Source organism: Meriones unguiculatus, chromosome 4 (genome assembly GCF_030254825.1).
Source record: "Meriones unguiculatus strain TT.TT164.6M chromosome 4, Bangor_MerUng_6.1, whole genome shotgun sequence".
Lineage (NCBI taxonomy): Eukaryota > Metazoa > Chordata > Mammalia > Rodentia > Muridae > Meriones > Meriones unguiculatus.
This window is the reverse complement of record NC_083352.1, coordinates 87813983-87829314: the sequence shown is the minus strand read 5'-3', so window position 1 is coordinate 87829314 and position 15332 is coordinate 87813983. Positions and strand designations below refer to the sequence as shown.

Here is a 15332-nt window from a genome sequence, read left to right as displayed (position 1 = left end):
CATTATATCATTTTGACGAGCTAAATAAAGTGTTTCTAAGTGACCTTTAATGGGAACTTTATAGAATGTCCAGGTAATAAAGTATAAGGTTTGAGAAATGAAGCCCTAAGAGTTTATTCTTATCATTGGGAGGTAGAACCTGAGAACCTGAACTTTAATTTTATTTTATGATCAAGATGGAAACTGAGACAAAATGGCTTCAGTTATGGTAAAGATGAAAGCAGGTGTCAACAGAGGAGCTGCAGTTACGTTAAAAACTAAAGTAGTTCTCAACAGAGGGGCTATAGTTACGCAAAAAGTTAAAGTAGGCCTCAAAACAGACCTGTGTATAATTAATAAAATTAATTACATATAAACTAATATAAAATTAACGAACTCTTTTAAACTGTTGGCCTCTCCACTTGAGGACTTACCTGGCGAAGGTGGTAGATGCTTCAGTGCACCTCGGGCTGTGTGTTCCATCTCTTTGCTGTCTAGGCCGCTTTTGGAACCCACAAGGATCCATGTGAAGAGTGGTCCTATAGTGACTTCTTCAGTGAAGACGGCATCGTCCTGGAGCCCCAGGTGGTGCTGCCAGTCATCTATGAGTTGATCTCGTCCGTGGTGCCCCTTGCAGGTGACCTCACACGTGTCATTATCTTCTGTGTGTTTTTGCTTTATGTACACTTCAGCTGTAGAGGCTTGAACTACATCCAGTAAGGTAAATTCATGTGTTTATGAACCCAACCTCAAAGGCACGTATGCTGCATTTACCCAAGGGAAAAATGGGCTCACACCAAGCCATGGTATTGTGGCGTCAGGAAAGAGGTTACCCCGAGGGAGAGTGGATGTGTCACTTTCCTATGGCTGTGAGGAAACACCATATCCAAAAGCAACTTGTGGAACAGGAATTTATTTTGGCTTACGGCTCCAGGGGGTAAAGAGTTCATCATGGCAGGGGAGAGTGGCAGCAGAAAGAGGAAATTAGACTTACACTTTCAAAAGAGCAAACTGGAAATGGCGCTAGGCTTTATCATCCAAAGCTTGCGTCCAGTGGCTGACATCCTCAAGCTGACCCACCCCAAACAGCACCACCAACTGAGGACCAAGAATTCACATACCCAAGCCTTTGGGGGACATTTCTCATTCAAACCTCCATACCTGGATCATGACTGTCGAAGGTCTGAGGGGCTCATGGGTGCTTGTAAAGTTCTGGTTCTTGATCTTGGTGCAGCCACGTTCAGTTTGGCTACTTGCAGACTGTACGTTCATCTGGGCATTCTGGATGTGTAGTTTAAGGCGTTAGTTTCTTGGTTGGTTTTATTTTGGGGGTTTACATTCTGGATGTGTGTGTAGTTTAAGGCGTTAGTTTCTTGGTTGGTTTTATTTTGGGGGTTTCTGTTCTGGATGTGTGGTTCAAGGCTTTTTTTTTTTTTTTTTAGTTTCTTGGTTTTATTTTGGGGTTCATTTTGAGATAGGGCTTCACTGTGTAGTCCAGGCTTTCAATCTGCTGTCTAAGTGCTGGGGTTTTAGGCATGTGTGGTCGTGTTCAGTGTTGCATTCTCTTATTCACTTTGCTTCCTAAAGCAGTCATTTGCTTTAGAATATTATCTGATACTAATGCAGTTTCAACGATATCTGAGTTTGGCCCTTTGTAAGAGTTATGTTACTTAGTTAATTGCTTTTTCTCTTTTTTAGGAAGCAAAAGATATCCCCTGGATTCTATAAGTTTGCCATACTGTTCCACCAGTGAAGGTATTTATGTTAGAAATGTATAGTACTATAAGTTTGCATGTACATAATTGCCAAGATAATTTACAGGATAAATTTATACATATTGCAATTTTGAATGTTAATTTGACATAACATCCTTAATATAATTGCTGAATAATTTTCATTGTTACATTTTCAGATGTCATACAATTATGTGATTTGTTTAATTATATTAGCTTTGATGACACTTCTTAAGTTTCAATTTTCTGTATAAAGAAAATGTCTTTACCTACTTATGATTTAAGCATTTAAACTTAAAAAAAATGGATATAAAAACCAGCCTATCTTGTGGATTTAGTTATTTTCTGGCTGAAATCCAGCTTTGTGTTAGCTCTTTCATGTAGCTTGGGGAATGAATTCCAGGGCTGTTATCTTTTTTGAGGAAGTAGGCCATCCTTGAAAGCAATTTCCCAGAACAGTGATCATTATTAAAAAACAAAAAAAAGGGAAAAATAAGATAAGATGGGGGTGCTCAGTGGTTAAGATCCTGACTGCTCTTGTAGAGGTTCAGTTTCCAGCATGCATATGGTAACTCCAGTTCCCTCTGATACACTCTTCTGACCCCACAAAGCTTGCTATCGTACACATAAACACACTTACACACACACACACACACACACACACACACCTCGCATTAAATACATATTTATCTGAATTTTTTATTGTTAAAAAAGAGAGTTATTGAAAATCACCCTCTCACATTTCAGGAGATAACCTTATTCTCCCCATTGTAACTTCCATCTCTGCCCTGCTCCGGAGCCTTCAGGAATCCAGCCAGTGGGAGCTGGCCCTAAGGTTCGTGGTCAGCTCCTTTGGTACCTGCCTGCAGCACTCCATGTCAAATGTCATGAGTATCAGTTTGAGTGAAAAGGTATGGCTTTCCTAATAAGTGACTTCACGTTTGGGTAATTACCAAAAGCTCTGCCAAACCAATTTCCTCTTGGCCTCATAGCAAAGACATCGGTGAGCGTTCGTTAAATGCAAGATATATTTGTTGAGCATCTGCTAAGATTCTAGGACATCTGTGCACATTTGAGACTCTCCAATTTGTGAATTAGAAATTCCTAACTGGGAAAGTAAAAATTAGTTACCCAAAGTTTTAGGTTGGGTTAGTGTGGTAATAAATTAAAAATTAAATGGGTGTTGTGCTAGATAATGTTTATTATTAGCCCTAAGATTATCACGGTGATATTATCTAATCCACTATCACAAATAATAAGACACAGACCCTTGTTAGATTTTATAATTGCCTTATTTACCTTGGACCAGGCAGATGTTCCTATCCTCTCTGTCTGAATAGCCTCACCATCCATCTCCCAGCCCCCATCCACCTTAATCCTCCTCAGCTGGTCTACCTTTCCTCCATAGTCCCATGGTACCTGCTTATATTCTCCAGCTGGGCCTTTTTACACCATTATTGGAGTTCTTCCTCGGCCCACATGGTGTTTTCTCCAGGTTAACCCATCCTGGCCTACTCCTCTTTCCTTTTCCTGCCTGTTTCCCATGATCCTTTCTTGACCCCCAAAATCCAGTACCTTAGCCATGCCTACTCCTTTCTGCCCTGCCCAAGTATAGGTGTTTAATCAACCAATCAGATATGTCTTAGGCAGGTTTATAAAACAAGGATAGGTGTAACCAGATATTAAGGGCCATTAACATCTGGCCAAGCTCCAACGGGTTGGTAATTCTTGAATCTCAACACAGTATTTGTGTGCTGGTGGTTTTTTGGTTTTCTGTTGTAGGGATTTTATTGCTGTTGTTTGTGTGGGGATATCTTTTTTACAGAATATCTTGGAGTCCAGGTTTGCCTTGAACTTGTAGATATCTACCTGCCTCTGTCTCCCGAATGCAGTTTTCAGAATGGCACATCAAAGGGCCTAAAGATCCTTCTGTTTTTTTCTGAAAGTTACTTGGCGAGACCACATTGGCAAACTCCAGGCATACCGTTACGGAATTGAAAGAAAAGTCCGTCATGTTTATCAGAGGAAACGCTATGACGCTCCTGCATAAAGTGAGTATGTGTGGCTGGCTTGTTGGTTTTGAGCCTGTCCTGTAGTTTGTTAGAGTTCTGCCATTCAGAAGCTTCAAGGACCAGTGCCCTTTGGGGTTGTGTGTCAGATATTTGCATTACAATCCATAACAGTAAAAAAACCTTACAGTTATAAAGTAGCAACAAAATAACTTTGTGGTTGGGGTCTCTGCAATGTGAGGAACTGTTTTAAAGGGTCGCAGCATTAGGAACCACTACTTTAAAAGGAAACTGTAAGGGATGGCAGAGTGACACCGTGGAACAGTGGGTACACACATGTACATGAACACATACTTCCAAATTTGGCGATGCTTTCAAAGTTCTAGAAAACGTTTAAGAATAATACATTATTTAATGGCCAACTCTATCTCTCTCTCTCTCTCTCTCTCTCTCTTTTTTTTCTGTTCTCCATAATAGAAGGTTTTTCCTCAAACCTAAGGCTCTTTGGGGTATTGTTTTGTTTGAGACAGAATATCTCTCAACAGCTCTGGTTGTGCTGGAACTTCACGATGCAGACCAAGCTGATCTTGAACTCACAGAAATTACTGCCTCTGCCTCCCAGGTGCTGGGATTGAAGGCATGCCACCATGCCCGGTATATGAGGTTCTTTACTTTGAAGTGTCCAGTGTTTTGTCTCTTTCAGGCGAAGATGTTCTCTTGTTTAATGGCAGTACAGATTTCTCCATCACTAAATTTAACAGTGGTATAAATACTTGTGTTAATTTATGCCTACATTCTAATTTAATTTTGTCTCTTTTATCAATCATGTGCTTTTGGTACAAGACCTAGACTAATTCATGTCCTTAATGAACCAGCAAACTACAGCCTGCAAGACCAGCTGTTAGCTTTTATAAGTCAAGTTTTTCAGAGTACAGCCAAACCCCTTGTGTGTTATCTGTGGCTGCTGAGGTTGCTTTTCTGCCATTAGAGAAGCAATGACTTGTTGCTACAGAGGTATGCCCAAAGGGCTGAAATATTTACTATGTGGACACTTTTTTTAAAGGGCCAAGACTTAGGGCTGAAGAGATGGCTCAATGGTTAAGAGCACTGGCTGCTCTTCCAGAGGACCCGGGTCTGGCTCCCAGTACCTACATGCATGGCAGTTTACAATGTTCTGTAACTCCAATCCAGGAGATTTGACATCCTGGTCTGGCCTCTGCAAGTGCTACACACATATGGTGCCCATATATTTAAGCAAATAAAACACCCATGCACATAAAACAATAATATAAATTTATTTTTAAAGGGTCAAGCCCTGGTGTTGCTGCTGCTTCTCCTTTTCCTTCTCTTCCTTCTCCTTCTTCCTTCTTTCTTCTTCTTCTCCTCCTCCTCCTTTGGTTTCATTTTTTCGAGACAGGGTTTCTCTCTGTATCCTTGGCTGTCCTGACTTGCTTCCCTGGTGTTGCTTTAGTTGTCATCTTTTATCCAGCTTTTGGGAGTCTCTACTTTAAGATGCAGAATGGTGTTACAGCAATAGCACTGCACCTTTCTCTTTAGAGTCCTCCAGCGGAGACTGGAATTTATTTTGTTTTATTATTAGATAGAGGAGAGAATATTGAGTCACCGGGGGAAAGAGTAATGGTTGTAAACAAGAGAGGACTCTGGTAAGAGCAAGCCCTTACATAGATGAGGAGCTTGAGATGGGATCCATTGTCATGTGAAAGAGAGGGACACCCTATTGCGGGTGGCTGATTGATGGAGTCAAAGCAGTGCAGACTTCACAGTGTATACTTACAAGAACTAAGCTGGCACCATAGCCCTATGAGACCGCTGTCATGCATGCACTCTGTCAGTCACTACAGCTTCATTCCAGAGCTCACAGCTACGTTTGAATTCAAATGCTGGTGGGAAAATGCAGATCTCTTCTGGTTCGTTCTGATTTCTCAGCTTGGTAAAATATGTGGTCAGTGACTAAGGAGGCAAAGGAGGCTCATGGGAGATTAAGACCGAAGTAAACTGTAGGGAATGAAAAGGGTTCTATGACTACAGAGCTTACTGAGGCTGTGTTCCTTCCATCTCTAGTCCTGGCAAAAGGTTCCCTAAGCAAGCTCCTTAGAATTCCTTCTTATGTCACCTCCTGAAGGGCTTGTTTTTTCTGGGCAGCTTATGCCTCAGCTGGGGGAAGTGAACCAAAGGTCCGTCCTTCTGTTTTGCTCATGCAGGCTTTGCTCCTGGTGCTTTCTTCCCGTAGGTGTTTAATTGTCGCCTGGTGGACCTGGACCTGGCCTTGGCTTACTGCACTCTGTTACCGAAAAAGGACGTGTTTGAAAACCTCTGGAAGCTCATAGATAAAGCGTGGCAGAATTATGACAAAATTCTGGTATGCCCTGAGCGTGGAAGCCTGCTCTTGTTGACGTGTTAAAGGTTTGGGGGACAAAGTGAAGGACTTTGGTAGCAGGTCTCAACTGTTTGGCCGAATCGGTGAGCTGTCTCATGGTCTCCACCCACTGTGTTTGACAGGTGACACACTGGTAATAAGGTTGCTTAAAGAATTAAGATATCTCTTATTTCTTAAAAAAAAAAAACAACTTAAAAAACTAGACAAAACAAAAAAAAAAACCTATAGCTAGGTGTGATGGCATATGCCTTCAATCCCAGCACTCAGGTGGCAGAGACTGGTAGATCCCTCCCTGCGTCAGAAGCCAGCCTGGCCTATTGAGTGAGTTCCTGGATAGCCAGAGACAGTGAAATCCTATCTCAAAAACCAGAACAAGAAAATTAAGCCTCTCTGTGTGGCCGAGCGTGGTGGCGCCCCCCTTCCTTCCAGCACTCTCAGAAAGCAGAAGCAAGCAGCTGACAAGATGGCCGAGCAGCCCAAAGTGCTGGCTGCTCTTCCCGTGTACCAGGATGCTATTTTCCCAGGATCCCTAGGGCAGCTCACAATTGTCTGTAACTTCATCCTTGGGCACAGCCTGCACATGGCACAAACATTCATGGAGGCACAACACTCTCTCTCGTAAAATACGAAGACATAAATTTATCTGTGGGCCTGGAAAATAACTGTTGGTGAAACTTGCTGCACAGGTAGAAGGACCTGTGTTTGGCCCTCGGAACACACATGGAAAAAACCTAGTGCGGCAATTGTCATCATCCCAGTGCTAGGGAGGCAGAGTTGGGTGGGGGCCCGTGGGGCTTGCTGGCTGGCTGGCCTACCTTGCAAGTTCTAGGTTGGTGAAAGAACTGTCTCAAGAGAAAAGTGGGTGGTGCCTGAAGAATGAAAGTCAGGGTTGTGCCCTGGCTGCCACAGATCTACGTGCAGCCATGGAACTTCATCCTCCCACTGCAGCCCTAGACCCATAGCAAGGCTTTGTATATGATGGGTTTACAGTTATATGTCATCTTGGAGTTGTTCTAGTTGGTTGGTTGCTTTGTTTTAGTTGTTGTGATTTGGGATTTTTGTGTGTAGCCTAGGCTGGACTCAAGTTTGTCCTTTTGTTGGGAAGGAAAACTAGACTAAATATAATATCATGCAAAAAGCTGAGTTAACGACCCAGGTGTGGTGGCATATCCTTTAATCCCAACACTCTGGAGGCAGAGGTAAGCGGATCTTTGTGATTTGCACACATGTGGCACACACTCATATACACATATAAATAAAAAGTAGGGCTGAAGCAGTGTCTCAGTGGTCAAGAGTGCATACTGCTCTTGCAGAGGACCAGAATTTGGTTCCCACCACCCCTGTTGAGAAGCCCACAACCCCCTGTAACTCCAGCTCCAGGGGATCTGGTTCCTTTGGCATCCTTGAGCGCCAGCACATAGGTGCACATACACTCAGAGAGACACATAGTCTAAAATAATGAAAATCTCAAGATCATTAAAATAAGACCTAAAAATGAAGGAAGTAGTGACCATACAAATCGATATGTAACCGTTGACATTCTTGTCACAAAAAGGTTTGTAGGGTTTAGGGCGTGTGGGAGCTCAAGGGAGTCCAGGGCTATACACAAACTACACCATGCTTTTCCCCTGGGCCGCGTCCTCAGCCCAAAGCTATGGCTTGTCTGTTCTCACCCAGGGTCTTCTGTGTAGCTCTTGCTGCCCAGGCACTCTGGCCCAGGCTACCTTTAACCTCGCAGCAGTCCCCCTAAGTGCTGAGACGGCATAGGTACCACCACACCTGGCTTTAATTTTCCCCCCTTTTCTGTTTCGTCTAAATCGTATTAGAACTAATAATATTTACAATGCAATTTTTTTGTTTTGTTTTAACTTTGTAGGCATTGTCTTTGGTGGGCTCTCAGCTGGCAAATCTCTATCAGGATATTGAAATAGGACTTCGGTTCCATGAACTCAGTATCGATGCCCAGTGGGGTATTCGTCTTGGTAAACTTGGGGTGAGCATAGCACTTTGGTATTTAATCTGCCTTGAGGATTATCTAGTCTGAGAATAAGATCTTGTCATCCTTTACTTTGGGTGTATAAAGAAATTAGGGTGTTTTGTGACATTTCCTTTTCAAGAGCTATTTAAATGGTGTTAGAGGCCTGGCACTCGCCTGGCTGGCTTCCTCGTGGGGGTACACCTATTATCAGTTGGCATTTGGACTCCTCAGCTTGCCCGGAGCTTCATTCCACCTGTTGTTTGCTTATGAGTTTTGTTTTCTTTTGGAGATAAGATGTTGCTGTGCTGCTCAAACTAGTCTCAGGTTTGGTTTACAGAGTCCTCCTGTTCATTCTCCTGAGTAGCTGGGTCACAGGCATGTGCCACTGTGCCAGCTTAGCAGATGGTGATATTAAAGAGTAGCAGTGATCCAGACATGCCTGTCACCCGAGTACTTAGAAAGCCAGAGCAGGAAGATGGGGACTTTGAGGCCAGTTTGGGTGACATAATGAGACATAAAACATTGTAAATGGGTGGCTTATGAGGACGTGACCCCTGCAGAAATGCTGTACGTTCTGAAACTTGATTCCTGCACAGCAGTGGGGTAGCTTCCACTCACTAACCCCCAGGCTTTCCCTGTCAAGTCCTAGAGGTTAAAGTGGCAAAGCTTCCTCAGGTCCCGCATCAATGGAGGGGTTGAACAGCACAATAAAAATATAATTTGGAGCCAGGCAGGTGGCTTAGTGGGAAAAGACGCTTCATACCAGGCCTGAGGACCTGAGCCATCCCTAGAACCTGTATCATGAAAAAGAACTGACTATTGCAAGTCATCTGTCCCCTCTGACCTCCATACTGTGATGGGCTTCACATGTGCGGGCGAGCACGCACACAACACACACACACACACACAGTAAAAAAGAAATTGGAGGAACTGTAGAAAATGTTTCTTTATAAAAATAATAAAGTAAAAAGGCATGTTGTAATCTTGCCCTTTTTCTGAATCTGTCAGTTTAGAAGTTAGTTGGTTTTCGTTTTGTTTTGTTTTTTTCATTTTGTATTTTGTTTGTTTGTTTGTTTCTAGATTTCTTTTCAGCTTGCATTCAGGCAAAATTTCCTCAGCAAGAAAGACCTTATCAAAGCTCTTGTTAATAACATAGATATGGACACAAGCCTTATTCTGGAATATTGCAGGTAATTTTGAGATGCTAAGTGGCGTCTGTGCTGGGGGCTTAGGCTGCTTGTAACCCTTGCTCTGAGAGAACAGTGGTTGAGATGGTTGTTCAGGCCGCCTATAGACCTCTGTTTTCTTTATCTGTAGTCAGCCTGAGTGGACACAAAGCCAGATTAGCTTCCCTGGCGATAGCTCTTTGACTTACACCGTGATAAATATCCAATCTCTTGACCGAAAACACAGACATTCTGGATCTGAACTGTTATTGTATCTCACACCTATATTCCCAGCACTCGGGCAGGAGACCAGCCTGAGCTACATAATGAAATTTTATATATATATATATATATATATATATGTTTCTGGGCTGTCTCCTGGCAGTCTGGACTGCCTCAGCAGTCTCAGCAGGTCTGGACTGAGAGACTCTAAGTCTTGGGTGTTTTATATGGATGCCATGCGGATGATCCCTATGATCAGAGAAGTTTGTGCAATGTTGTGAGTATAGTAAGTCCCTCTCACCTGTGGAAATTGACAGGCAAGTCATATAGACAGCATGGATTCCCTGGACAAAGTTAGTATAGGGGAGGACAGCGTGAAACATGGCCATGGTCAGCCGCAAATGATATGTGACTGCTTCTAAAATATTAAAGGCACTCTCGCTCCTTTCTGACTTCATAGATATATGGATTCTGAGGGGGTTTTTTTTGTTGTTGTTGTTTTTGTTTTTTAAATAGGCTCTCATGTTACGATAGCGTCAAATAGCTACATAGCTGAGGCTGATGTTAAACTCCTGGTCATCTTGCCTTCACCATGAAATGCTAGCATCACAGATACGTACCACCATGCCAGTTCAGATCCGAGCCATTTTGCTTTTGTGTTGGTGCTAGGGATCAAATCCATGTCCTCAAGCACACTGCCCACATTGCATCCTGTGCCTAAGTTCCTGGTAACGGCTGCCTAGAGAATCCTTTCAACAGCACATATCTGGTCAGTTCTTCCTCCCTCTGGGGACTTTCCACGCTGAGGTTGCAGTCAAGGGCTCAGCTGTCCAGAGCACTGAGTAGCATTGACTCAGCTGAGCATGGAAATGAAACTGTGCCAGTCTTCAGTTTTGAGAACTCCCAACACTAGTGGGGTTCAGCTTTGTGAAGTTGAACTCTGGGTGAACTTCTGTGTGAGGCTTTATGTAACTGCTCCCTTTCCTGCCATTGCAGGGGCTGTGGTGATAAGTTTGTCAGTGGTTCAGAGGCTCAGATCATTTAGTGACACTTTTGCCCTACTGTTCATTTGTCTTTTGTTGTGGTCCAGCCTGGCCTGCAGCTTGTGCTCCTCCTGCTGCTGCCTCCTACATGCAGGGATTAGAGATGTGAGCCTCCCAGTGTCACGCCCAGCTAGATGGCTTTTAGAGTATCAGAGGACTTGGCCAATACTTAATGCATTGCCTCCTATCTCAGTTTCCATGCGTGGCAAACTAAAAGATCACTGTCTCCATTCAAAGGGCCTGAGGTGTTCCACTTGTCATTTTGTCTATACCAACCAGAGTCTTTTTTGCTTTTGTTTTGTTTTATGAAACAGAATTTCTGTGTAGCCTTGGCTGGCCTTGAACTCACAGAGATCCACCTGACTCTGCCTCCCTGAGTGCTGGGATTATAGGCATGCACCTGGCCTCTTTTTTTTTTTTTCTTCTTCCTTAGTCGTATAACTTATTACTTATTTTTGTACAAAATAGGGTCTCGTAGTTGACTACCCAAAACTCACAATGTGGCTGAGGATGACCTTGAACTCTTAATCCTGCTGGCCAACTCACTATACTACCAAGTTTGAAAAGAGTATACTTAAGCCAAACCTTGTGGTATAGGCCTTACTATTGCCTGAGGCAGGAGGATTACCTCAAGCTTGCTTCCAGCCCCAGCTCCTTATCAAGATTCTGAGGCTGGACAAGGGCAAGGTTAAAAGCTTTGATTGGCAGGAGCATGCACCCGGTTGTCTGTCAGAACCTTGTCTGGAAGTGCGCACATTGGGGATGAGCCTGTAGTTAACTCACTGTGCTTTCAGCACGTTCCAGCTGGACTGTGACGCAGCCCTTCAGCTCTTCATCGAAACCCTGCTCCACAACACAAACAGCCAGAGCCAGGGAGGCTCCAGCCTGGAGTCCGCGCAAAACCATTCCAAGCTCCTGGCGAAAGCCACTGAGTTGGTCCCTTTGCTGACCAGCACCAAGGATTTGGTGATCAGTCTTAGTGAGATCCTTTATAAGGTAGGTGACTAAGGAAGTGGATACCTCTGGCCGCCCACTCTCCTCAGCCTTAATCAATTGGCTACATATTGTAACAAACTGGATATATTGGTTCTAAATGTTTCGTTTTTGTTTTGTTTTAAGATAGGGTCCTACATAGCCCAGGCCAGGCTCAAGACCACTGTGTAGCTAAGGAGGTCTTAAACTCCTGAGCTTTCTGGTTCTACCTCTCAAGTGCTGGGATTATGGGTGTGTGCCAGCAAACTGTACTAAAGTCTGTGATATGTGTCTGTGCGTGCGCATGCATGTGTGTGTGTGCTCGAGTGCGCGAACTGGTGCCCTCGGAGGCCATAGGCTTGCCAGAAGCTAGAGTACCACCGGTAACTGGTTTAAGCTGCTTAGCATGGCTCTTGGGAACCTTGGATCCTTGCAACAACACTAACCACTGAACTCTCTCCAGCCCTAAGTTCTTTTCACATAGCAATCTATTTAACACAGCATTTCACTTCTGTCTTACCTTTTTTTTTCTCCTCTTAATAAAGCAACATTTTCCATCAGTTCCCTCAATATATGTATGGCTTTTTGAGATGGTCTCAGGTAGTCCAGGATGTCCTGGAACTTGCTATGTAGCCAAGGATGACCTTGAACTCCTCCCTGTGTCTCCCAGGTGTGTGCCCCCGTGCTTGGCTTCTCAGTTTTGTTTGTTTTCATTTTACATTTATTCAATTTGCGTCTATCGTGGGGCTTGCTCATCGCAGCATGCATCGGGAGCTCAGAGGACAGCTTATTTAGACCCTGTTTCTACCGAGGGATCGAATTCAGGTTGCCGCACTTGGCAGCAAGTGCCTTACCAGCATCCCTCAGAGTTCTAAATAGCAAACATTCTTTGTCAGAATCAAATGAGAAAGAAAGTGTAAATGCCAAAGGGAGGTTTCCTTGTGAGTCCTACTCTCTGGAGTGGGATAACTGTTAATAGCTTGGCGTGGTGCCATTCCACAGTGAGTATCTGGTCAAGGGCCTGTGCTGTGAAGTACAGGCCACTAGCGCAAACACTAACCAGCCTCTCACGAATAGACGTTTAAGCCATACGTTTCAATATTACAAATAATTACATCAGATGAATATGTTGTTTTCCTATCTTTTTTTTTTTTTAATGAAATTTTCTGCAAATTGGTGTTTTTAAGTAAAGACGGTTTGGGGTTTGGGAGGTACACAGCAGAAGTAAGGTTATCAGACTGTAAGATGAATTTTAGTTTTATATTTTGCTGGTAAGTCAGCTAGAAATTATTGCTCAAATTTCCTAGTTATGATGGACCATCTTCCTACTTTGATAATTATGTACTTTAGTTGGCATTAAAAAGAATTAAAAATATTGGTGTGTGGGCAGAAAGAGAAGCAAAGAGAACACTTCTCTTTTTGTAAGTCTATGCAGACACCATCAGTTAATTGTGTGTTAGGAAGATGGTTAAAGCTAAAACAGAGTCTCTTGAGAGACTCACACAAGAAGGCTGACGAGCTTGTCATTTCTGAGGTAGCTTTCTTCCTATTCTAATTTCCATGATAAGTAGCAGGAATGGAATTTCAGTTTCAGCCTCTTTTGAAGAATGAAATTTTGGTCATATATTTAGTCTTTCTGTGTATTTAGCACCCTGGAGACGCCTGTCCTCACTAAAACAGTGTTGCCTTGTACAGCTTTTCAAACTACGTTTCAGGACAGTTTATACATGGATGCCTGGCATAGTCTGGCAGAGGCAGTTTCAGAGGTGAGAGCTGTCCGTGAAGGGAGTCTGGGCTGCGGTGCACGCTGACCTGTGTTGGCTGTTGGTGCCAGTGACCGTCACCAAATAAAGCATCTAACGCATCTGCGGGTGTGACAGTGTCTTGACATGTTTCTGCTTTTGTGCAGCTGGACCCGTATGATTACGAAATGATTGAAGTTGTCCTGAAAGTTATAGAACAAGCCAATGAGAAGATAACCAGTGTGAACATCAGTCAGGTATAGAAGTACACTAAAGACTGAAAACTCCTCTCTGTGCATTGGTTTATTATGATATTGTTATGATATAACTACTAATATGTATTATAATTATTATAATATTAAGAATATGATCTGGGTTCTTTCTGGGTTGTTCTTTGATCTCCCTTTAGAATCTGAACTTAATTCTAAATAGTTTTCTTTTTTAAAAAGGTAGTATTTTTAATTCTCTTAGAATTTCATGTGCACATAAATTTCATGACTACAATGTCTTTTGATCATATTCACTCCTTACCCCCCCTCCAGCTCATCTTATCTACCCCTCCTCCAGCTCATCTTTTCTACCCCTTAGTTTTCTTTCATTCATTTATGACTTGACTTTTATTTAGTGAGTTTTGCTTTTTCTGTTTTTGTAAAGCTTACATTAAATTTGTGTAAGCTTGTGAGTGTGCATGATGTCTCTGTGTGGCTTGGGTGTGTCTGCCATGCACAGGTGTGGAGGTTAAAGAGCTCTGTGGTATCAGCCCTTTCCTTGCACCTTTACTTGGATTTGGGGGTTGAACTCAGGTTCTCAGAGTTGCACAGCAAGCATTTTTATGTGCTAAGCCTTTTTGTTTTTGTTTTTTGAGACAGGGTTTCTCTGTGTAGCCCTGGCTGTCCTGGAGTTCACTCTGTAGACCACGCTGGCCTTGAACTCACAGAGATCCCTCTGCCTCTGTCCCTAGAGTACTGGGATTAAAGGCATGTGCCACCACCAACACTGCAGCTTCCACGCCCAGCTCTGCTGAGCCATCTTATCAGCCCATATTTTTGGTTTTTGGAAACAGGGTCCTATATAGCCCAAGCTCTTGTCAAACTGTGTAGCCAAGACTAACCTTGATCTCTTGATCCTCTACTGTACTGGGATCATAGCATTTGCTACCTGGCTGATCACTGTCAGGTAGCAAATCCTGCAGGTGGAGGATTTTAGTCAGCCTGGGAGACATAATAAGATCCCACCCTGAAATAAATTGAGTAATGAAAAGTGAAGACTTCCAGCTCCCATGTTTTTTACTTCTGTCCCAAACTGTTTGAAAAACTTTTCCAGAACTACCCAAGTCATATCCAATGAACATGATGGTACCCTCAGCTCCTCCTCCTCCTCCAATTGTGATTCATATAGCAGGACTCAGGAGACATCTATCCAGGGGAAACTAGAAGTGGAGTTTGTTTTGATTGTGTGTGCTTGCATGCATGCGTTTGTGTGTGAATGCGGGTGCTGTGTGGGTGTTTGCGTGAGTGTTGAGACAATGTGCCACCACACACATGTGGAGGCCTGAGTTGGATTTCTCCTTCCACCCCGTGGTTCCCTGTGATTGAATTCGGGCTAGCAAGCAGGTGGCAAGTACTGTGACCTTAGAAAAGAGTGAGGAGCGGGAAGTGTGCGTGGTGCAGATGCTCCAGGCAGGGTGATCCTTAAGGTCTCTTGCTCCTTTCCTCACAGGCTCTGAATCTTCTGAGACACTTGAAGTCATACAGAAGAATCTCCCCGCCAGTGGACCTCGAATACCAGTACATGCTGGAGCATGTGATAACTCTGCCTCCAGCTGCTCAAACTAGGCTGCCCTTTCACCTAATACTATTTGGCACAGCACAGAACTTCTGGAAAATTCTTTGTATGTTCATTCATTAACTTCTTATGAATTTTACTGAGTGGCCAACTAATTTTTTTCTCAGGCACCATGTCCTTTCTTTTCCAGCCTCAGAGCTCAGTGAAGAGTCACTTCCAACCCTGCTCTTAATCGCTAAGTTAATGAAGGTATTGCTGAAGCCTCCTGAGAAGCATCTTTGTCGGGTCTGAACCTGAGCGGGAGA

At 43.4% G+C, this 15332-nt stretch overlaps 1 protein-coding gene across 3 annotated transcripts in view; it reads left to right on the top strand.

The window, feature by feature from the left end:
• Window positions 1–15332, top strand: part of Kntc1 (kinetochore associated 1) — a 75184-nt gene that overhangs the window by 40722 nt on the left and 19130 nt on the right. For all 3 annotated transcript variants that reach the window (XM_060382371.1, XM_060382370.1, XM_060382372.1), the window contains exons 37-47: window positions 478–616; window positions 1678–1734; window positions 2460–2623; window positions 3659–3763; window positions 5973–6101; window positions 7996–8112; window positions 9178–9287; window positions 11323–11524; window positions 13410–13499; window positions 14962–15133; window positions 15218–15276. In XM_060382371.1, the coding sequence (XP_060238354.1) occupies window positions 478–616; window positions 1678–1734; window positions 2460–2623; window positions 3659–3763; window positions 5973–6101; window positions 7996–8112; window positions 9178–9287; window positions 11323–11524; window positions 13410–13499; window positions 14962–15133; window positions 15218–15276 (1344 nt within the window). The remainder of the gene's footprint in view (window positions 1–477; window positions 617–1677; window positions 1735–2459; window positions 2624–3658; window positions 3764–5972; window positions 6102–7995; window positions 8113–9177; window positions 9288–11322; window positions 11525–13409; window positions 13500–14961; window positions 15134–15217; window positions 15277–15332) is intronic.